This window comes from Natrix helvetica, assembly GCF_964273705.1.
Source record: "Natrix helvetica genome assembly, chromosome: 6".
Classification (NCBI taxonomy): Eukaryota; Metazoa; Chordata; class Lepidosauria; order Squamata; family Natricidae; genus Natrix; species Natrix helvetica.
In genome coordinates this window covers 30,339,295-30,362,085 of record NC_138553.1, presented here as the reverse complement: position 1 = coordinate 30,362,085, position 22,791 = coordinate 30,339,295, and the positions used below count along the sequence as shown (strand labels likewise).

Below are 22,791 nucleotides of genomic sequence, written 5' to 3'. Positions count from 1 at the left end.
ACAGAGTTGGAAGGGACCTTGTAGGTCATCTAATCCAACTGCCTGCCCAAGCAGGAGACCCTACACCATTTCTGGCAGATGGCAGGCCAGTCTCTTCTTGAAAGCTTCCAGTGATGAAGCTCCCACAACTTCGGAAGGCAACTTCTGTTCCATTGGTTGATTGCTCTCACTGTCAGAAAATGTCTCCTTATTTCCAGGTTGAATCTCCTTGTTTAGTTTCCATTCATTATCCCTTGTCTGGCCTTCAGACAAGGACCTTCTCGCCCTGTCTCGACTTTGGTGTATTCTGTATCATCTAGTTCATGGGTGTCAAACTCGCCGTTGTCATGTTGCCGTCACATGATGTTTCATGACGTTTTTCCCCTTCGCAGAGCTGAGGTGGGTGTGGCCTGCGTGTGATGCATCCGGCCAGCAGGGCACCACTTTGACACCCCAAAATTATTTTGGTGTGGGATCTCACCATATAGATAGACTTTCCCCATGACATCTCTCTCTCTATCTTGGCTTTCCAGGTTTTCCAAGGTCGCATCCATTGCTGTGGTTGAGTATGCCCACTTTATTGCTGACCGTGCTTTTCCTTCCACCTGTTCCAGTAATTAGCAAAAATAAAATTTGGTTTGTGAGCAGGATTGGTAGGAAAAAGGGTAGCTTATTGATAAATTCTCTTCCAGGACTTACAAAATGCTTTCCGAACTATTCATATGTAACTTTAGTGTTGCATCACTTCTAAATACTTCTAAATACATGCATTCTAAGTTGCAATGCAATGATACAGCTGCTGCCTATGTAGCCATCATACGTTTTATTACGTGTTGTGCCTTTAAAAAAAAAAGTGCAGTAGGCTGTGAACTTTTTAAAATTCTATTAGGAACCTTGCTAGAGAGAGAAGGTAGATTTATGAATGTTGTAATTTACCTTGTTTTCTCTTTTGGAAAGCTGGTGTCTTTTTTTCCAACGTAGTTGCCATAGTTAAGAGTAGTTAACACTTTGTTTAAAGGCATGAATAAGGTGCAAAACAGCATACATTTATAAAAGGTGCATTCGTATAAATTGAACCTTTTCTCTTAAAGATATGAGCTATGATTTGATTGTATGTGCTCTGAAGAATAAAAACTACATTTGGTATTAGAACAGTATAAAAGGGCCCCCCTTTGTTTGCTGACAGATAAATTAGCTTAGCTCATGGAACAGGTAAGCATTCTGCTGCTGCTGCTACTGTTGCAATAGGAAGAATAAAATTTCCAGATAAAGCTGTTTGTTTTTAATATTGCTAAAATACCATCAACAGAGCCAAAGTGATCGTTAAGGTATCAGAATGGAACTCGGGAGACCCAGGTTCAAGACAGTCCTCAGCCATGGAAAAAGTATGGCAATTTTGGATTAATAATCTCCCACTCTGCCTCACACAGTAGTTGTTTGGATAAAATCAAATCTCCTTATAAGCCACCTTGATCTCTTGAAGACAGAGCTGGATATCACTCTTAACAGATACATGTGAGTTGCTTAAGGCTAAATCAGCCATCTATTTTCTTTATAGTTAGATAAACGATATTCCATCAAACACCTGCATTCGGGTACCATGTGCATCCTGCTTTTAAGTATCCCAGAATATGCAAGAGACAAGTAAAGGCAGAGTTTCTGCCCTTGGGAACATGCAATTGTCATTAAAAGAAGTTTCAGGAAAAAAAGCTTTGCCTATTTCAAGAAATAAAAAGGTGGGGAGATCTGAGCAGTGGAGGAAAGAAAGAGGGGGGGGAACATACATAATAATAATAATAATAATAATAAATTTGGATTTATTAGCCGCTCCCTTTCCGGGCAGGACTCGGGGCGGCGTACACTAAGACATATATAAACATACATATATACACAGACATACATGCACGGAGGAGGTAATAGATTAAAACATTTAGACAAATTAAAACCATTAACATGCCCCGTTTAATAAAAACCCAATATACAATAAAAATTTAAAATTTAAAAAAGACATGGGACAGCTGCTCACCTAAATCAGACCTGGTCATTTTATGGCCCTTGGGCCACATCTAGCCTTTTGGCAGTCCCTGTCCAGCCTGTGTGAAATCAATCTGAAATTAGAAATCAAATGTAAATAAGTGTACGCCAAGCACTCAATACAACTGCGTTGCTTTTATTTTGAAGGCAATTGCTAATTTTTTCCCAATTTACATATGTGTGTGTGCCTATAGACATTCACAGCCCTATTGGTTCAGCCTTCTACAACAGTCCCAGTTTCTCATGTAGTCTCTTGGGAGAATTAATTGCCCACCCTTAACCTAAACTGAAGGGAGGAACAGCTTTCCAATCAGTTCAGGCAGGAATACATCTTTAGGGGAAACAGCATGTTTACACATATGAATCAGTGATGCAAAGTCTACAAGTCTATTGCAATGCTTTTCAGAATAAGGATAGAGTTCATGCTATTTACATTTGTTCTGAAGTCGATATAGACATGAGATTGATTTGGTTATTCCCTGTTTGGTCCTGATTGAAACACTGACTCCTTTTGAGCCAGCTTTTCTTGACTTATGACTTTACACCTTTGTAAATCTTTGGGATAGATCTACCATCTCCTTAAACCTGTGGCTTCCTAAGGAGGAGATGGATTTTGCTTGAGGTTTCTTGGATTAGATGGGGCAGCAAGTGGGTAGGCTGGGTTCCCCCCCCCCCTTTGTTTTTTAGGATTTCTGGATTCTTCCAATTAAAAATGGGCTAAGCCCATCCAAACACGTGACATGTTGATTGATGTATCATTTGCTTGGCTTCCAAATAGAACTTGCCAACAAATTATGGCATTGTCCAAGAGTTTGCACTGTTACTCTTTTGTATATAAGAGCCATGATTGCATCGTGGTTAGAATGCAGTACTGCAAGCTGACTCTGCCCACAGCCAGGAGTTTGATCCTGACTGGTTCAAGTTGACTCAGCCTTCCACCCTTCCAAGATCAGTAAAATGAGCACCTAGATTGTTGGGGCAATATTCTGACTCTGAAAACAGCTTAGAGAGTGCTGTAAAGCACTATAAAGTGGTATATAAGTCTAAATGCTACAGTGCTAGCACTATATACAATATGTATGATACTTACATATAAGAGCATACAAGAATCTTACAGTACATACGTATATACATAAAGTAATCAGGGGCTGGAAAAATAATAATAAAAGATTTGTGGAATATATGGCTGCAGGTTGCATAGTCCTCTTCTTTTAAAAATCTTCCTGGGTGTTTTTGTCCTGGGCCTTGAAAATCCTAAATGCACTTCAGGAACAGCTTGCCTCCAGAAGTTGTGAATGCCCCAACACTGGAAGTCTTTAAGAAGATGTTGGATAGCCATTTGTCTGGAACAGTATAGGGTTTCCTGCCTAGGCAGGGGGTTGGACTAGAAGACCTCCAAGGTCCCTTCCAACTCTACTATTGTATTATTGTATTTATATTTGTACTACAATTAACAGTCTAAAGCTGTGATGGTGAACCTATGGCACGCATGCCAGAAGTGGCATGCAGAGCCATCTCTCCTGGCATATCAGCCATCGTCCGTTGTTCTTCCAGGTTCCGGCTTGCACGTGTGCACAGGCAGCTGGTGTTCACACACATGGAAGCGCTGGAAACTGGGAGAGCAGTTCCCTGATGCGCATGTACATCAGGAAGCTGAGCTTCTGTTTGCCAGCTGGTCTTCACATGCACACCATAAACTGGAAGCTCAGCTTCCTGGTGTATACATGTGTACCAGGGAACTGTTCTTCCACTTTCTGGCGCTCCCCCACACATGTGCTCCCATTTCGGCACTTGGTACAGAAAAGGTTTGCCAACACTGGTCTAAAGAGATATGAAGATATAGTAAAGCAGAGTGTGGGAACAAGTGGATGCTGGCTATAGGATTTTACTTCCTTAAAAATTCTATAGAATTACGTCAGTTCTTCCTTTCAGACAAATCCTTTATGGCCGCAAGAACGTGGTTGTGAAACTTTCCAGAGTCATGTCATTGTTACACAATCCATAAAGGGTATGCGGTTAAAGAGTTGGGCTTACTGGTTTGTACATATAGGCCAACTATAGTTTCTCCTGTTTCCATTTTGTTCTTGTAGTCTAAGTCTCGAAACCAGGATTCTCCATAGCATTTGGCTAATCATACAGATCAGCCTTAAGCTTGTACCTTCAGATGCCTGCTCATGTGCTGCTTTGTATTTGAGTGCAGTACAGGGTTGCAGGAGTTGTAGTCCTTGGCAGTATATGTTATCCCAGTGTATGCTACCCCTTTGCTGCAAATGTCATCTGCCCACTAGGAATTCCCTACTTTCATTCAGTATGCCAGGGAAGGCCATCTAGAGTTCTGTGTTCGCTGCAGTGAAGGTCTTTCCATTACCATTCACTATTTTAGTTGCACATAGTTCTCACAGGAATATGTCTGTGGTAAAACTGTCCTATGTTACAATGCATAGATGAGAATAAAAAATATTTGTGTCTGACTATTTTTATTTTTCTGGGATCTAAATTTACTTTGCTAGGGTCTGAATGTTTTTATTGAAGAAGACTTGATGGCTTCTCCAATCATGCCTAAGTTTTACAGGTTTTACATTTTGAATGAAATTTCAGACTATGAATTCGATGGCATTCTTCTGGGAGTATAGTGTGTGTGTGTGTGTGTGTGTGTGTGTGTGGAGAGAGAGAGAGAGAGAGAGGGAGGGAGGGAGAGAGAGAGAGAGAGAAAGGGCTAAAGGAAGGATTTTGAGTACTTTTAATTAGGATGAAGGGCAAAATAATATTCAGAGAGCAAAATTTGCTTATATGTATATTTATTAAACATTTTGGATTCTAGTCTTATATGTGAAGAGCAGAGATTCTGTCAATCAAAGTGTGAGAAAAATGCTTAAAGTAAGCTAGCAGACAATTCATATGTCTCTCTGGGTGCCTGTGTTGAATGTTCCTTGTGGCCAACACATTAATGTGACTCCTCCCATCCTTGCGCCAGCCCAAAAATATTTCAACATAATTTGCATGGCTCTGACAGTCAGATGACTGCCTTTGTCGCACAACTGTCCTTTGATGCTGCCCTTATAGTTTTAATGTAGAATAAGAGAAGGGCAGCAATTGATAGAGTCTTCTGCCTGTGTTTTCCCTTCCATACATCAATTGTTAGCAAGAAAAAAAACAACTTCCAGTCACTGCCCTGAAATTGTTGATTGGCCACACTTAAGTAACTGGGAGTTGGTGTCTGAGACAGAAACTTTAAACACCTTTCCAATTGTCCAGACTAATAGGTCATTGGTGGTGTGTTGATAATTTGTCACTTGGATAGCTATGGAGATTCTTAGTTATCCAGGTCATGGTTGTCTCAAAGGTGCTTTTTCAAAAGGCAACTGGACAATGTTTTTTTGTCTGAAGAAGATGACGAGAAGCAAAATGTCTTCTTCCTCAAGGAAGAAACATGGTCCTGTTGCCTTTTGAAGAAACAACTTTTTTCATTTGGATGATTTTTGAACATAAGTATATTATCTCAGTGGTGGACTTTTAATAGTGGAGTAGAGAAGGAGGGATAAGTGAAGCTCTCCTGTTTCATCCTTTGCCCAACTCTGATGTATTAACCTGTCAGTGGTTATTTGGAGGGTTGCATTGATCTCCTTTCTGCTCCATCCTATGCCACTCTACTATACCTCTGACCTGTCACTTGGGCTCAGAAAGGGGTAGAACTTCCTCAATTCCACCCCAGCCCCTAAGTATTAATTGGTAAGTGCATATGAGAATGGAAGTGCTGGAAGTGAAGGGTTACAGCTGGCTGCACCTCGAAGTAGTCTTTAAGGTACTGAGGTGCGCAAAATGGTGTCCCCCATCAAATTAGCAATAAGTATGGCTGTACAAGCCATTTGTTGGGGTGTGTGTGTGTATTTGTGACAGAGAGGGAGGGAGGGAGAGAGAGAGAGCCTGTAATCCATTTATTGCTGATGGAACTATCACCACAGTTTGCAGAACCTGGATTCTTTCGTGGTTTAAACAGGCTAGGCTGCTACATCTTTTTAAAGAAAGAGCTAATATTATTTCAAAAGGTGAATAACTGTATTCAAAAATAAGTCTAGCACTTTTCTAGAGAAGTAAAAAAAAATTGGCATATATAAGGAGCCCATTGTAATCCCATTCAGGTATTAGGTAGGTAGATACATCTGCCGGGAATCCAGCAACCCAAGTAAAATGGTCATGGAGTGCCTAGTGATTGGAAAAGAAATGGGCCCGCAGCATCCTAAAACAGATAGCAGGTTGCAAAACAAATTTTGCATGTGATGTGCCCCTGAGAATGACATTTTTGCCAGGTTTCATATGTATGCATCCAGCTTTGGGAAAGATCCTCCATTTTGCTTTTAGTTGGACTGTGCCATTCCTTGAAAGATGCAGGGCGGAATATGTTCTTGATAATCTCAGAAGGAGAGTAAAAGTTAGAAGGCTGAATTTCCATAACTTAGCTTAGACACATACTTCTGCATTCACATGATATGTGAAATATAATATAATCACATGAGCTAGTTTCATACAATATACTAAGCTAAAAGATGATTGGCTAGTTTGTGGTTCAGTATATTGGGTGAATATAATGACATAAAGCCATAGAAGAGTGCAATTTAAATATTCTTGTTTTAAAAATAGTATTTCAAATGGTGTTTGATTCCATACTCATGGAAGAAAACTTCAAAAAACAAAGGCTTGTCCACCAACATGTGAGAATGGAAATACATTAAAATTTCAGGGGGTACCATTTCTTGGTTATGGCAACAGAAGAGTTAAAGACATACTTTGAGGCATGGAAACTGGGGCCCTTGGGGTTAAGACAGTTTAAGTATCTCTTGTCAGGTTCTGCTGGGACTCGTTGATGTTACTCCATGCTGAGGAATGTCATGGTATTTTCCCACTAACACCTCAAGCACAATTTTCAGAGGGAAGAACATCTGTGTCTATGCAAACATATGCATACTTACATCTGTGTCTATGCAAACATATGCATGCTTATATACAGTGTATATATGATATATTATTGCTTTCTTTTTCTCTTTATAATACCCATTGCAGCCTGGTCTAGCACACAGCCATACCTTTTAATTATTGTACGGAACTCTGGTCCATATATGTTTGGTGGGGACCTGGCAGACTGCATATATTGAAGCCTGGATAATATTTCATGCTTGATTTTTTGTGTTCTGTCCTCTTTTTGCAGCCCCCATCTTTTTTCAATCTATCTTTTTTATTTTCCTTTGAAGAATGTTGGCTTAACAAGAATCCACCCCTTTTCAAAATATTGCAAAGTGTTTGAATAGCACAAGAGAATGAGTGAATGTCAAATTGGATTTCAAGGTTGGGTTTGGACTATTCAACATTACGGATGATCTGTTTTGTTGGAAAAAAAGGAGTTATCATTATAAGTAGCCTTTAATACCTTAGTACCATCAAAGTATATAGAAATTCTGCTTTAATTTGCAACCAGATTTTGCTCTGTTTCTGTTAATATATTTTTCCCTTCACTTCAATAATGAGATAATAAAATAATTCTAGTTTTGGGGGCAGAAAAGGAGCTGGAGTAGAAGAATTTACAAACTTAAAGTTATTTTCTTCCTTGTTATCTTGCATGCCCTGATTTGGCATGCTGGATATTCAGATTCAGCATCCAAATACAAGATTTTAAAATACAGTTGCGTATCATTCATTTTTTACAGCCTTCCCCAACAAGGTACCTTGTGGGAATGTGTTAGGACTATAGCTTTAAGAATTCAAAACCAGTCCTAACAATTTCCAAAAATAACCTTTGGGAAAGCATCTTTAAAAATATCTCCAACCTATTTGAGATTTGTATGCTTCCTTGAAGTCATGTAGGAATGAAATATATTTCCATTGGGGAGTTCAGAATAAATATAAGGAACCGCTGAACTTTTAAAAATCTAGAGGAATCTTGTAGCACGATTGCTTATGATTTTGATTAGTGGGAGTACCCAGTACTTTTTAATGTTCCACCTTTCGTATAAATCCTGTGCAGAGGAATTCCTAGCTTTTTCTATACTGTTGTCTTTATTTCACCTGCAGAGAGCTTTTTCTTCTGTTTGCACATCATATATTCAGGATTATCAGGGATACCTAATTTACAAAGAGTGATGGGGAATGAAAATACAGGGTTGGCCCTATCACAAGAAAGAAGGAAGTAGTTACTTTAGGCAGCTGAATTAGAGTGGTCATGAAACAATGGGAAGTTATTGTTATATTTGTTACTAGTGGGAGGAGAGGAAACATGGTTGTAGGGTTTTCTATTTTCACCTTGACTATTAGGTAGAGATTGCACAGGCAGCCTGTCTCCAGGCAAAAACCTTTGATCAAGTTATTGGATCTTAGAGTTGATTTAAATAAACCAGGAAGCAAGCTTCCATGTAGCTAGGCAAAAGTCTCGCTCTGAGGAAAAAATACCCTAGAGCTAAAATTGCAATAGCTGTGGTAGGAGAGAAGTTGAAAGAGTTGCATGTCATTCCTAGTACTGTGACATCAAAAAGAATGTTTATAAAATAAGTGGAATCAAATTGTACAGACTATTTGCAACTAAGGAGGGAAGGCAAGCCAAATTTGAGGTTTTGTTGAGTTGATTTTCAACAGATCTACCTTATTCTCCATTTCTGTCATTTATATCTGCAAGGGACTTAATTTTTGTGCAGCATTTGTATCGTTATGATTTTGCATACAGTACAAATCATATTATAGTTTATTGTGATGTATAAATGAGGCCTTTATATGACCCTTATGCCTTTTGTAGGCTTCACTCAAGCTGGAATACAGTAAGAGTTTTGTCAATAATTGAGAATTTAACCTTTTAATTCCCTTGCAATTCCAGTAAAATATCTCCATATCACACAATCATGCTTTTAGCATAAACAAGTTTGTAATGGTTAAGGAAAAGTAGATATTTATGAAGATGTTTATGAAAGAGTGGGATGAATTACATTGTTGAGCTAAATGTGTGTGAATGAGTGGGGTAAGTCAGCCGGTGGGATACGCACAATATACTAAAAGGTATGCTTTAAAGATGAGTTGATGAATAACTACAATGCCTGTATTGACACTTTCACTTGTGCTAAGTGATAGGGTGGCATTTCCAGACTGAATTTCATTGACTGGTTTTATACAATGCACTAAGCAAAAAGAAATAAGACATATTTTGGATTTGTGAATCCAAAATATATATAAGTAGAGAAAGCAAAAACAACCTGGCTCAACCCCCTCCCTCTTAAGAATGAAAAAAAAATGCTGACCTGTTGGAAGTCTTGACACCAAAATTGATTTGTAACTGACTGCTTGTCCTTGTTTGAAGAATCTGTCTGCTGAAATGGAATGAATTTTTTACCTTGATTCAAACTAAGCAATTTAAACTAAGCAATTTACTGGAGAGGCATGCTGCGGTCCAGGTATTGACTTCTACAATAGTAAAGGCCATCAGCCATTTCTAGTGTGCACACATGGCCTTGGATGGGTGTGGTTACTAGCTTGTGGGCATTGCCAGTAGACCCTCCTTACAGGAAAACCACAAGAAAGTTTTGAAGGGAAGGCAAAGAGATAAAAGAAGTTAAAAAGCCCAGTGGGTTAGGAATCCTTAGCCCTGCAGGGATGCAAAGCCAGTTCCAAGGCACCAGATAGCTAACCTGACAAGACCCCTCTTTGAACTCCTTAACAGTTAAAAAGATATTATTAATCTACTCTATATGCAACCTTAACCTCATAGCATCTGAGCAGAAAATACCTCTTACTACTCCGATTGGTTCATGGATAGACCTCCTCATTCCCATTCTACCTTTCTTCCAATGGTAATTTGCAGACCATATGTTTCCTTATTAGGTTTGAGAACCTCCTTGCCTGGAGCTTATGTGTATCATCTCCTGCATACAGCCCCTTTTCTGAAATGGACTATGTCCCTTCCCAGAAGCATTTTAAAGTGGACCAGTTTCCTGCTAAATATAGAGAAATTTAAAAATGTATACAAGTTAATATCTAATGTATTGTTAACTGAAAAGGATATCTGTATTCAGTGGTACATACACCTGAACATAAGCGCAGAGAACTTCAACCATAAGATCTGCTCCAAAAAAAGAATAAAGAGACATTGTACCCCAGGGCTGCACACCCTTCTCTGAGGCAGAGGATAAAGAACTTTACAAGCTGGGTGTGTTGTCATGCTTTGGTCCAACTGATAACATCTCTGACAAGAAAGAGTTGGCACCTAAGCATACCTCTCTGAACAGGGAGTGGAGTTTATTCTTATAATCTATTCTTTAGACGCTTGCCTTCTAATGTTCTGTTTGTTTGCAGTTCAGCATTGGTCTATAAATGCTTGTCAAGTTCCCTTTCTCTGATTATCACAGTGCATTTTGTCACCTGACTTTTATTATTTTGCACTCAACACTTAACCCAGCATTTGTGAGTATCTTGACTTTAAATTAATGTCCTGTCTTGTCTATTAAGTATCAGGATGGTCTAGTAGTGTCTTTTATGTGGTCACACAATTTACTTAGATGTTTCAAAACTATTCTGTTTATTTCAAGCGGCAAAAAATGTTGTACCATAGTAACATTCACTAGTAACAGCATAACCCCAAGCCTTAATTGATAACACCCTCTTTTTCTTTTCAAATCAGTACTGTATGTTTCAGATCTCTGCAAACTATTTTTCAATTTGTTTCTATTGATGCTTAAGTTAGTTGGACCCAAGGCCACCATTCTTGTTATCTCACTGTCTTAATTATCATTCTTATGTCCCAAGGAATTTTACAATAGAGAAAAATAATGTTGCCGGGGGAGGGGGGGAGGTATTCTATGGATACTAATGTACATGGCTTGCTAGGGCCACATTCATGGACCCTGCCAAGCACCTACATCCACTCCTATCACTTGCCATATCTCCTTTGCCCAACACAACCCACATGTTGCCTGGTTAATCCTGCCCCCCCTCCCATGGACTAACTTCTTCCTCTCCCAGGCAAAAGCCCTTCCAATAACTCAATATCATGCTTCACTATCTGGCTGGTCTGGATAGTTATATTCTTTAAACTAACCTTTGGTCCCTAGCAGGCCAGGCTCCTCCTCCCAATAGCTGCCCATTGATGACTGCCACCATGTGCTTTGAAGAGAAGTAAATACCTGCCTGTCTGAAAACTTTGCATTTAACACAAAATGAAGCTGTCACAATCTAAATTAAGCTGACATAGAGGATAGGATTTAACGGACAGAGGACAATAACTTATTTTCTAATAAAATTATGCTTTATGATTGATTGGGAAGTTAGTTAAATAGGCAAGTCATCTGTGGCAGCCATTTTGTGAGGGCTTGCATAAGGATAGTGCAGGGCTTTGGATCTGAAGGGGAAATGGTATTTCAGATTGGGGGTGGGGACAATTCCTTAAAACAGCTGGGTCTTTTCCTGGGAGCACATGTCTAGTATAATCCTGGGGAAAAGACATTTGGTTTAAGAAGTCAACAGGTGCAATGTGTGAACCCATGCACACTCTGAAACAGTTTTTCTCCTTCAAATCCAAAGAATTGCATAGCCCTAATGCATATCGTATGTTCTTAAAATTCCAGATGTGTCTATTTGTTTCTAAAGCCCCTAGGCAAACATGATATTTACTGGGGAGCTTTGGGCCAGTCACACTGTTTCCAGCTTACTCTAGGGGGTTATTGTGGGAATAAAATAGAGATACCTGCCTATGCCATAGTGAACTCCCAAAGGAAAAGGCAGGATAAAAATTCAATAAATATGCATCTAAGAATGTCCAAAAAAAAAAATCACAGGAAAAATCACAATACTTTGAGAAACCATAATATTTTTGGCTGATTGGGATAGAAGACTGCTTTCTCCTTTCTAGATAAATACTCTGTAAGCACTCCTATTTATTAAGCTAATGCAGGCTAAAGTTTTGGGCTGAAAATAAAGATGGATGGATGGATGGATGGATGGATGGATGGATGGATGGAAGGAAGGAAGGAAGGAAGGAAGGAAGGAAGGAAGGAAGGAAGGAAGGAAGGAAGGAAGGAGTTTAAAAGCAGAACTAAAACAATCTTCTGGTTTCCAGCCTGGTACTTTAACTACTAGACCTCTCAAGTTGTATGGATAGATGGACACACACACACACACACACACACACACACACACAAAATTGATTTTTAACTATAGTAAATAAGATTAGAATGCTCAGCTAATCAGTTTATTGTCCAGATGCTAACTACAAGTGGGTAGTTCAGGGTGTAATTCTCACTATTAATATATTTCTTTACCTTTAAATCTTACTTTGGCTGAACAATGTTCAGAGAACTATCTTCTATATAATATAGGACAATTGATGAGGTTATTCAGTAAATAAAATGAAAGGAGATCCCCATAGAAGCTGCTTTAAATTATTATAGAAAAGGGAAGATATATATTTACATTACTCCTAATTTGACTGACCAGTTAATTATACTTTGTGTTTCATCCATTAAGCTTAAGTGGCATTTGTCAGTGGTAGATGAATATGTGGTTCTGTAGATAAACCATGAGTCTGAAAACCTTTTTCTCCCAGGGATTCTCCAACGATTCGAAAGCAACTCTCGACTATTCTTATCTCACAAAAAAGGCATATTTGAGAATTGAGCCAGTTTATTTCTGGCTCAGCTGTGTTGCATTTGAAACTATAGTAAAACTAATCCTTTGAAATCCTGCAGCTCTGTGAAACTCATAGTATCTATTTGTAATGCTGACTGTAGTTCAATAATATATGGAGAATCACTCCAGTCATTGCATACATGCCTTTATCCCCCACATTTCATCCCATTTTATCCTCCTAATAAAATAATAGGCTGGTACCTTAGTAACTGGCTCAAGGTTACTCAGGAAACATATCCAAGTAAAGATTTGAACTAGATATGCCTAGTTCTATTTTATATTTAAAATAAAAAGTTCCTGTGTCTGAATGATCTAGTGACAATCTTGCTATAAAGACCAAAAGATGCTTGATTTTGTTGAAGAGAGGGAAATGTCTCCTGAATAATTTAGCAGTCTCAAACATACTTTTGATCTCCAAATCAAGGTCAAAACAATGCAATATATAATTCAGGCATATAAAGTATGTCCAGAAATGAATATTTTACATGCATATGCTCAAATGTTTGTGTGTTGGAAGGTTGTAAACAAGTTATACATGCAAAATAAGAATTGATGATCCCAGATTGTTATTTTTCGATTAATACCTTAAATTTGGGTATCTGGAGTTGAGAGTGATTTGTGAAGGAAACGTGATGAACGGATGGTATTCTGTACATTTCCACACTTAATGTTATACTTCTGATTATAATCTAGCCAAATGTTGAGGAAATTGGAAAGATTCATAAAGTTAATATTCAGATATAGGCAATGTCCTTTTTGAATAGAACCCATTTTGTCCTACAAAGTGCATTAGTTTAATCCACATGCTACATCCTGAATTGCAACAACAAAATCCCTAGCATTCACATCCCAGTACAGCACTTAAAACATTGTTTTTTTCAGTTAAGGAAAACAATAGGGAGTACTGTGATCATAAATAAACATTTATGCAGAAATGTTTCCTGCAATGTTTTCTGCAGTTAGTCTTTAACTGTGGTTAATACATCAGGGTTGGGCCTCCAAATGTGAGGATTGTATCATAAAAATAGATCTCAATTTATTATTAAAGCAAAGGTTAAAACTAATGCAATGAATTCTTAAAAGAAAAAAGCATTGGTGACTTATTCATTAGGAAAGATGCCATAGTTTAGTAGTAGAGCACATGCTTTGCATGCAAAAAATCCGAGGCTTAGTTCCTGGAAAGATTCTTGTCTGAAAATTTAAATAGTTACTGTTGGGTTATTAATGATCTGATTCAGCACAAGAGACGTTCCTATGGATACTGGGTTTTATGCTATTGACTATGATTGCAAAATAACAGGGGGTTCTCCAATGCAAGCTCTAATGCAGGGCTAGTCAGCTGTTCCAGAGGATGCATTTCTATTTCCAAAGTTATTTTTAGTCTTGAGGACTACAATGAGCTTTGATAGTGATGTGAAGGTATCACTAAAGAGCACAGAATTAACGTTTTAACAGAAAAGCAGATACATGAAGTCTCCTGGAAATGCAACAGATTTATGTTACAGCTTACCAACTGTTTTTTAGAGAAAAAAATAGTACCATTGAAAAATCACCATTTGTCATTGTATTTAGCCAGTGTGATTATGGAGCTCTGGAGACTGCAAAATTCGGAGTGTGGTTAGCATGGAGATCACAAGTTGACTTCTCCTTCCACCTATATCCTGGTAGAGCTTCATAGTACTGACCAGAAGCATTATCTTCTTTTAAGTGGCTTCCATAGATTTCAATTTTGAGATGAGCCAAACTTCTTAGTGATTCAAGCCCAATATGTTTGGACATGCAAGTCTTTAAAGTAGGCATCTAAACTGCTTCCATTTGATCCTAGCCTCACTAGCAATATTTCTTTTTCAAATCACTACTAGAAAAAGATTGTGATGATTTTTGAAAGATTAGGTTCCTTTAAAAAAAATTGTATTTGATATCACAAACTAGGGATTTCAGTTCCTTCTTTATCAAGGTGATGATTAATTTGGTGCACCCAAAACACCATCTAGAATGGTTTGTGCTATATAAAGTATTAGATGTTAACAATTGAAGAAAAAATTGAGCTGTGCTAATTTTTATAACATTTTATTAACTCTAAAAGTATCAGTTGTCCTATCATGTGAATCTGCAGCACTCTTCAGGCTGTTTTTGCATTACAGTTTAATTTTGGGGCATGAGTTGTGCTTATTAAGGGAACATGGTCTTTTTTCTGAAATCAATTCATTAACTATTGTTAAACTGATTTTTAAAGCAGCCGCATCTTTTCTTAGTCTCAGACAGAAGCTAAAAGAAGACATGTATTATCAATTCTGAATCAGAGAGAGATGCTGGGCTTGCACTTGTTCAAGAATTGTGAAGCATGCACAGCCATACTGTCTGCAATGCTGAGAATGGAGCTAACTAGTGAAAACTTTGCATGTACAAAGCTGTATTAATAGAATGTTGTTACAGCTAATACGCTAGAAGCATTGGGAGAGAGGGTATGCATTTGACAATAGTCTGACAAATGCAGAACAGGTTGTGTAGCTGCTAACTGTAGTATATAAAGAAGAACATTGGTATATTTAACCCTTTCCCCATTTTCTATATTTTAACTTCAAATAATTTATCCCAGTGTTACCCACAGGAATGTGCATTTAATTTGGAAGAACTTCTTGAGGAGAGCAGTACTACCAACTATTGTTTAGAATGAAGAAATTCTAAAAAAGAAAAACCCCAAACAATCAACAAAACTTGGAACTTTGCTCTTATATATGTCAACAGCAGCAAGCCTTATCTATGTCCAAAGATGGAAGGACTAATTTCATGCAAGATTGGATGGTGAAATTAATGGAGTTGGTGGAAATGACAAAATTGACTGCTTGTATTAAAGCTTTATCTAGATTAGTTTCTACTTGGAAATCACTTTTGGATTTTTTTTTTGCTTGAAACTGAAATGAAAATTTACCTTTGAGTTTTGATTTCTAGACTTGTTTATATTGATAGTATTATTTTTCATCGTTTATTGCAGTTTAAAGTGTCATTGATTTTTAGGTTTTTATCTGTATCAAAGAAAATCAAAAGTTAATTTTTGCCATATCTTTGTTCACCTTTTTTGCCCACATTCCTCAATTTTGCTTTTTCACTTTTCCTCCCGCTTTCTTTTTATTTCTTATTTCTCTGCTTTCTTATTTTGCACTTGAAATGTAATAGAATTTTGGCAAAAACATTAATGAAGAATTTTTTTGGGAGAAAATGCAACGCTCCAGCAGTAAAATCCTGTACTCTCCATTGCTCTGTCTTAAAATTGCTTTTCTTTTAAACAAATTACGCTGAGTTTCCCATATGTAATTTGCTCCTTAATTAAAGGAGTATCCAGCTTTGTTGACATTACAGTCCAGTGTTTGATAAAATGTATATGATAGCATTTTAGATAGAAGCAACATAGTTTAATCAACTTTAATGTAATAGGTACTGCTTTTGTTTGGGCTTTTCCTTCCAAATGCAAAAAAAGCTTGTTTTAATTTTAACAGTGCATGATCTCAACAGTTTAATGCAAACATCAAGTTGCACTGCAGATTAAAAACTATTTATTGGTTTTAATATCAGAGTCGTCATAAGGCTGCTGCAGTATTAAACAGGGGAATAAAGTCCAATAAATATAGGTAGACCTATATAAATATGAATAAGATTATACTATAATAACCATTTACAGATAGAGGCAGTTTGGAACAATCTCAAGATCAGCTGATTAATGGAATATTCAGAATCCTTGGATGTATGACAGTAAAGGTCTCCAAAGATACACTTCTTTTTCTTAAAGAGAAAATGGGAATGATTATTAACATGGATGGTGAACACACTATTCCTAATGTTTGCACTTTAAAATATGTGCACATTTCTTCTTATCATTTTCTTTTTTCCCCGCTAATTCAGCCTTTCTTAATCAAATATTTCTTTCCCGGTGCAATGAGACTATAAAGTTTTGGAATCTTGTAACTACAATTCTAACATACGTGAAGAGTACCAGGTTGGAAAAGGGTGTATGTATAAGAATTTACTCTGTGAGAAATGTATAAAATTGGTATAAAACTGTCACAAGAGAGCTATTTAACATAACTTTTTTTTTTCTTTTTGGCTTGGCAGGGAGACCCCATTCCTGAAGAAATATATGAATTGCTGCGTGACAGCTCGGTGCGCTCCATCAGAGACCTCCAGCAGGTCCTGCAGATAGAATCCGTAGGTAAATTTCCACACCAAATGTTCTTCTTTAATAAATCTCAACAGCTATAGCAGTAAAGCAAATGCATTTGTATACCACCTGAGAACTGCCATTGTGAGTTCTGTGTTTTCTAGATTCAGGTTACACAAAATAAAACCATAGGTTGCATCTGGGTTAAGAAGCTTCTCCTCCCCATGGCAGTTCACCCATAGAATAATTCTATAGCATATTTTAGTGTTTGGCTTGAACAGAGTTTAACATGCAATTCATAATGTAACAGGGGCATATTACTTGCAAATAGGTTTTAATAATGTTTATTATTTTCTCATCAGTCTGTAATGATTCCTAGTGTTTGGGGAAAAAAATGAGACTGCGGTGTTATAATCTTCTGTGCTTGAAATCAGATATCAGTCATCCATTATTCATTTCCCTGGCTTTTGATTTTTAGTCTATATAAAAGAAAAAATGAATGACACATCAGGTAATGAGAGGAGAGTTCATGTTTTGTTTTACAGTGGTGACTGGACAAGGCTGCAGAGAGAGTTGGGGATACCTGTCTCAGAATTGAGGTCACACAGACCAGATTGAATAGGCTTTGGCATGTGCAGGAATGTGAGCACGCGTCATGGCCATTGGGTTGGCCCTGGAATGTATTTATAAACATTTTCTTCACAGATTCCATTCTGATCCAACCTCTGCTCCCGCCTGTCCCCTCCCCACCCCCTGCCTTCTCTCTTGTGTTTGTCTATTGGTAGCTTTGTAATCTTTGCCGAGACACTATCTACGGGGGAACAGAATTTCCTGTCTTTGTTTCCGATGCCAGTTGGACCACTGGCACGTTCTCAAAAGCATTCCCGCTCCCTTTCAAAATGCCTGTAAGGGGAGGAGGGAAAAAAAGAGGGAGGGCACCAGCTGTGTTCTGCTATTGTTTCCCTTCAAGTTGCTTGGCTTCTCCACCCGCCTGTCCCGGCTACACAAGCCATACAATAGGGTGCCTTCCAAAATTAGCAGCACTGGCTTTTCCACAGCTGGGCCTGTTGCCCTGGTCAGCAGTAGCTTTACTGCCCTATCTGGAAAGACACCCTTGGGGGAAGGGTGAGGTTAACTGGAGACTTCTGTTTTTCAATAGAAGATTTGTTTCAAGTCAACAGCATGGCTATTTTTTCCCTTGTCTGTTTAACCTTTGCACAAATACAGCCCCCACCCTGCCCTGATAAAATTCCAGAAAATGGGGGATGGTTGGAAGAAGATGGGAAGATCCAATTAAATTCAGTGGCATGGATTAGTAATAAAGCTTTGATGTTATGATTCATCTTGCTCTTTCTTTTGAGAGTTGGTTTTTTTTTTTTAGGAACAATGAATCTGGGAATAAAAGCCTTTTAGAATATTATAGAATCAAATTTTATATAGCTGAGCGCTCAATCTCCAATATATCGAGTCTTGATTTCTGCAGAATCTGATGTAGAAAACCTGAGGCTTTATTTCTTTAAGCCTTAAACACAGAACTCAATCCGCTGCTTGTAGGAACTTTGCCTTCGTTCTCCTTTTTTCTTATAGGCTTTCTATTACTTATTTCTTACATTCAGAATTATTCCCCACAAATAAAATCTGCCCTGCTTTACTCTAAGTAGTTCATAAATGAAAAGCCTGCAACTGTGTAAGAACTATCTTCAAATACTGCCATTGACTTTGGAATCTGGGGGTGCGGGGGTGGAGGGGTTGTTGACTCCAAGGAAGCTCTGGCTGATGTGATGGGAATTGCTTTGTTCAGCATTTCCTATGGGAAAATGTTAGAGAATGTTTATAAAGAAAGCTGGCAGCCTTATCTTTTACCCATCCCCCCAGAAGACCCAATTGGCTAAAATTGAATACATCCTCCGTAGGAGGGACAGAACTATTATACTTACCTACATCTTCACTTTGGGAGGATAAAATTACAAAAGCCTGAGCTCTTGAAGTGTCTCTACTAATTTGTCAAAGTACAGACCTGAACAGATGAATAAATAGCCAGATTTGTTCAAAGGCAACTGAAATCAGTCAAATAATTTATTTTACCATTTGGGTTTATTCATATTTACAATTTTGTGTTTTTTAAAAAATAAAAAATAACTAAAACATGCCCAATGCAAGCAGCACTTTATTACGGGCAAGTGTTGATAATCTAAAGAATAAGTGTTATTATTAAAGTGATTTATTGGGTATAAAATAAATATGATGTAATAGAAAATATGATGTAACCTGAGGATATCAGGAAATAAACACAGAATGTAGAGAAATATATTGTAAAATTTATATCAAATTAATTTGCTGTGCTATTTATTACCAACTTCCATTGAAATGGTCTTGTGGTGGTAAGCACCACATTATCTGAACTTGGAATAAACTGTCAAATAGTTTCCACTGTGGCTATTAAGGGATATGATAAGAACTGCAGATTTTGAGGTTCACTGCCACAATTTCAGATTGCTAGAATTTGGCTTCTACTACAAAATTATAGTCTCATTTTGGAGCTGAAAAACGAAAATACAAAACATACATTCTTATTTTTCTCCTTGCTTAGAAATACATTTTGGGTCATACTGGAATGCATTACTGCATTTTCTCTGCAGTCTCCAGGTATATCATTGCTTATCACTTATAATTCCTTCTTACAGGGGAAAATACCTGCACATTTTCACCTTCTTATTTCAAAATACCTATGCTGAATAATCATTATATATTTTATTTTATATAATATATCTTGAGAAGAATTAAGAAGGTAGGTAGAATTACAGGTTATAGAATTTTACTGAGTTTATTATATTGCCTGTAATACTTCTTGGCCTTCTTAATAATATTTTGCTAAATTGCAATCAGTCATTTCATTCTTTATGATTTTGTGCACCTTTGGGTATTTGCTGTAGTGATGCAACCTATATATTAATTTACTTAATGACATTGTTTTTTTCTCTTTTTGCAGATGAAGATACCTCTAGTTCATACATGAATTTTACCCAGATGCATGCTGGTGAAAATCCTGTTCCTTTGTCCCGTGGAAGACGAAGTTTAGGTAGGCTGTAGACATGCTAGCTACTATATTTCAACAAGTATGGGATTAGATTTAGTCCAGGAATACTTAAGTTTTAGTTTTTGCACATATAAACCAACCCTATCTTCTACCAAACCAAATAAAGTCTTCTTTACAGTTTCAATTTTTTAAATCTGTTTTTCTGCCAGTTCAGACATCAGAATATTGATTAATTACATGCGTTTAAAAGAATATTAGATTCTGCAAATAGAAGATCATAACCCTTTAATCGAATCAACTAATTAAAATAGGTTTTTTTAAGGGAACAGAATAATAAATTTGGTTATAATGGAGGGATATGTAAGATAAGTGGTAAATAACTAAGATATATATTTGGTGAAATATTTTCACCTCCTGCCCAATAGAAAACTTACAAAGACTCTTCTAACAACTTCAAAATATATAGCAGAAATGCCCCCAAACACTTCTGAATAAAATGAGACACAGTAAACTACACAATAAAGAAAACAGTGATGAGTTTAAAAGTTGATTTCACCAGGAATTTTTGTTCTGCATTTTTTTAGGTGGAGCAGAACCTATTGAGCCAGCAGTAATTGCTGAGTGCAAGACACGGTCTGAAGTCTTTGAAATCTCCCGGAGCATGGTGGATTCAACAAATGCCAATTTTCTTGTGTGGCCACCCTGTGTAGAAGTGCAACGGTGCACAGGCTGTTGCAACACCCGAGCAATGCAATGTCGTCCCACACAGATTCGGGTGCGACATATCCAGGTATACAGATGTCTCTGTTCTTCTCTCCCAGTTTTTCAATCTTCTTTGAATCTTACTTTATCTTATTTTAAAGTTTAAGTACAATAAACCTATCTGACATTTTTTGAAAACAAGGTTACTATCTGTGCTCCTGCACCATGCCTAAATTATCTCCTCGTGTTGGAACAACTTTGGCTTTAATGGTTATGAATGTTTCTTGAATAAGACTGAAGCATTGCTAAACTTACAACCAGAACTGGTGTTGGAATCTCAGTTGTTGTTGCAAAATGGTTGTTAAGCGAGAATATCATGGAATCGCTTCACTCAACATCCACTATCTTGACATTCCTAGTTGTGGTTGTTAAGCAAGAATTGCCAGTCATTAAACAATCAAAGTCCTAAGTAAGGAGTGCAGGGGTTCCTTGGAGAGTTGGGGGAGGCCCAGTATAGGCTTCATGCAAATTGAAGGGTACTGCACTGCAGCACAAACTGCAGCTGCCCAGAAAACCTCAGCAGCCCACCTAGACTACCAACACAGTGCAAAGTTTCCGCAACCCAGGATATCTTAGCCATCCACCCAACTCACCAGCATGGCACAAAGTTGCCACGACCTGGGAAGCCTTAGCTGTTTACCCGGTCCTCAGCACTTATGACTGCAGGGGTGTTGCAGTTTGTCCAATCCACCCGTCTACCCCATGGTCTATGCCCTTTTGGCCACCCTGCATAGTGGCACTCACTGTGGGCAGCACTGGACAGGGGCTGCAGTAAAGGCCTGGGGCCCTCAGCAATCTTAACCAGCTGCCACTTCCCCCAGGTCTCGAGTTTTGGTCTACTGAGAAATGTTGCCTCAAGCACCACAGCTCAGCCAGCCATGGCAGCATCCTTCTGTCACACTCCAATTGCCCCCATCCTGAACTCCACGGGATCTGTTTTACGTCACTCATTTTCAGTCATTTTCTCCCACTGTTAATAACAGGTCTCTAAGCCACCTCACACCAGTCTCCATGCTAGTATCTGGGTAGGTAGAAGTTGTCCTCCTGATGGCCTGGGTACAGGTGGAGGATGACACTGTGTGTTGCTGCCTTCAAGAAATGGATAGTAGGGTCAAGCTGATCATGCAGATCAATCCTTCCTCCATAGAAACAGCTTTGTACCTGAAAGTGCTCTAATAGTACTTAAGGAATCTCATTATGAATTAGGGATTTGGTTATATGAATATAGCAAAAATGTTTTAGTTTGCATTTTGTTACAACAGGTATATCTGTCATTATTTGTGCCTACTGGAGTTGAATGGACAATGAATTTAAATAGTAAAATAACATAAAATAACAAAATAAAATAAGGTACACAAATTATAGCAAAATATTTATTTTTGTAATAATGTTCTTTGACAGCCTTTGCTTCCTCATATTGGATCAAAAGATCACCATTAGTGCAAAATTTAATCCTGTCATAAACAGTTGTCTCAAAGCTATACATATATGCATATACCTATATAACAGTATAACTGTTTCACCTTGACACAATAGAATTTCTCAGTATATATGCATAGAATTGTTTGCAGTTGGGTTCACACTCTGGTAAGGAATAGCTTCTTTTTCCATAATTTATGAAATAATATTGTTGGTTGGGTTTCTATAACAGGCTGAGTCAAAAAGAAAAAAACCACTAGACTACATATCTTTATTTTACAGTTATCTTTATAAATAGTGTCTTGAATTGCTTAATTTGCATCTACACTATTTCAAGACTTGATGTGTTTGCTTTATCAAATGGGGAATCTACATGTTGTTCTGCTTTGATCATACCTGATTTTAGAGTAGATAATTTTATTTTATTTGCAGTAGATGCATTACTATTTCAGGAGTTACTGCTTTGAGATGGCGAAGTAGCTCTAATAATTCCAAGAACAGTACTGGCAGGAACATGAATTCTGGTAGAGTTTCTCTCTTGTTTTAGGGTCAAATGTGGAAGGGAATGTGGAAGGGAAACTTAAATATAATCCATAGAGGGTTTAGGTCCTCTGCAGATACAGTATGTAGGAAACCAACTCATCCAGCAAAAGGATCTTTAAAAGCAACCGTAGGACACAGTGGCAAATCACGTAGCATTAAAAAAACAAAAACAAATCATGTTTATGTTCCAAACATGGGGAAATGAATG

At 37.7% G+C, this 22,791-nt stretch overlaps 1 protein-coding gene across 2 annotated transcripts in view; it reads left to right on the top strand.

Moving 5' to 3' along the window:
- The window catches only part of PDGFB (platelet derived growth factor subunit B), a 38,028-nt gene that overhangs the window by 3,604 nt on the left and 11,633 nt on the right, over nt 1-22,791 (top strand). For both annotated transcript variants that reach the window (XM_081958546.1, XM_081958545.1), the window contains 3 exons: nt 16,777-16,873; nt 19,812-19,901; nt 20,444-20,649. In XM_081958546.1, coding sequence (XP_081814672.1) covers nt 16,777-16,873; nt 19,812-19,901; nt 20,444-20,649 — 393 coding nt within the window. The remainder of the gene's footprint in view (nt 1-16,776; nt 16,874-19,811; nt 19,902-20,443; nt 20,650-22,791) is intronic.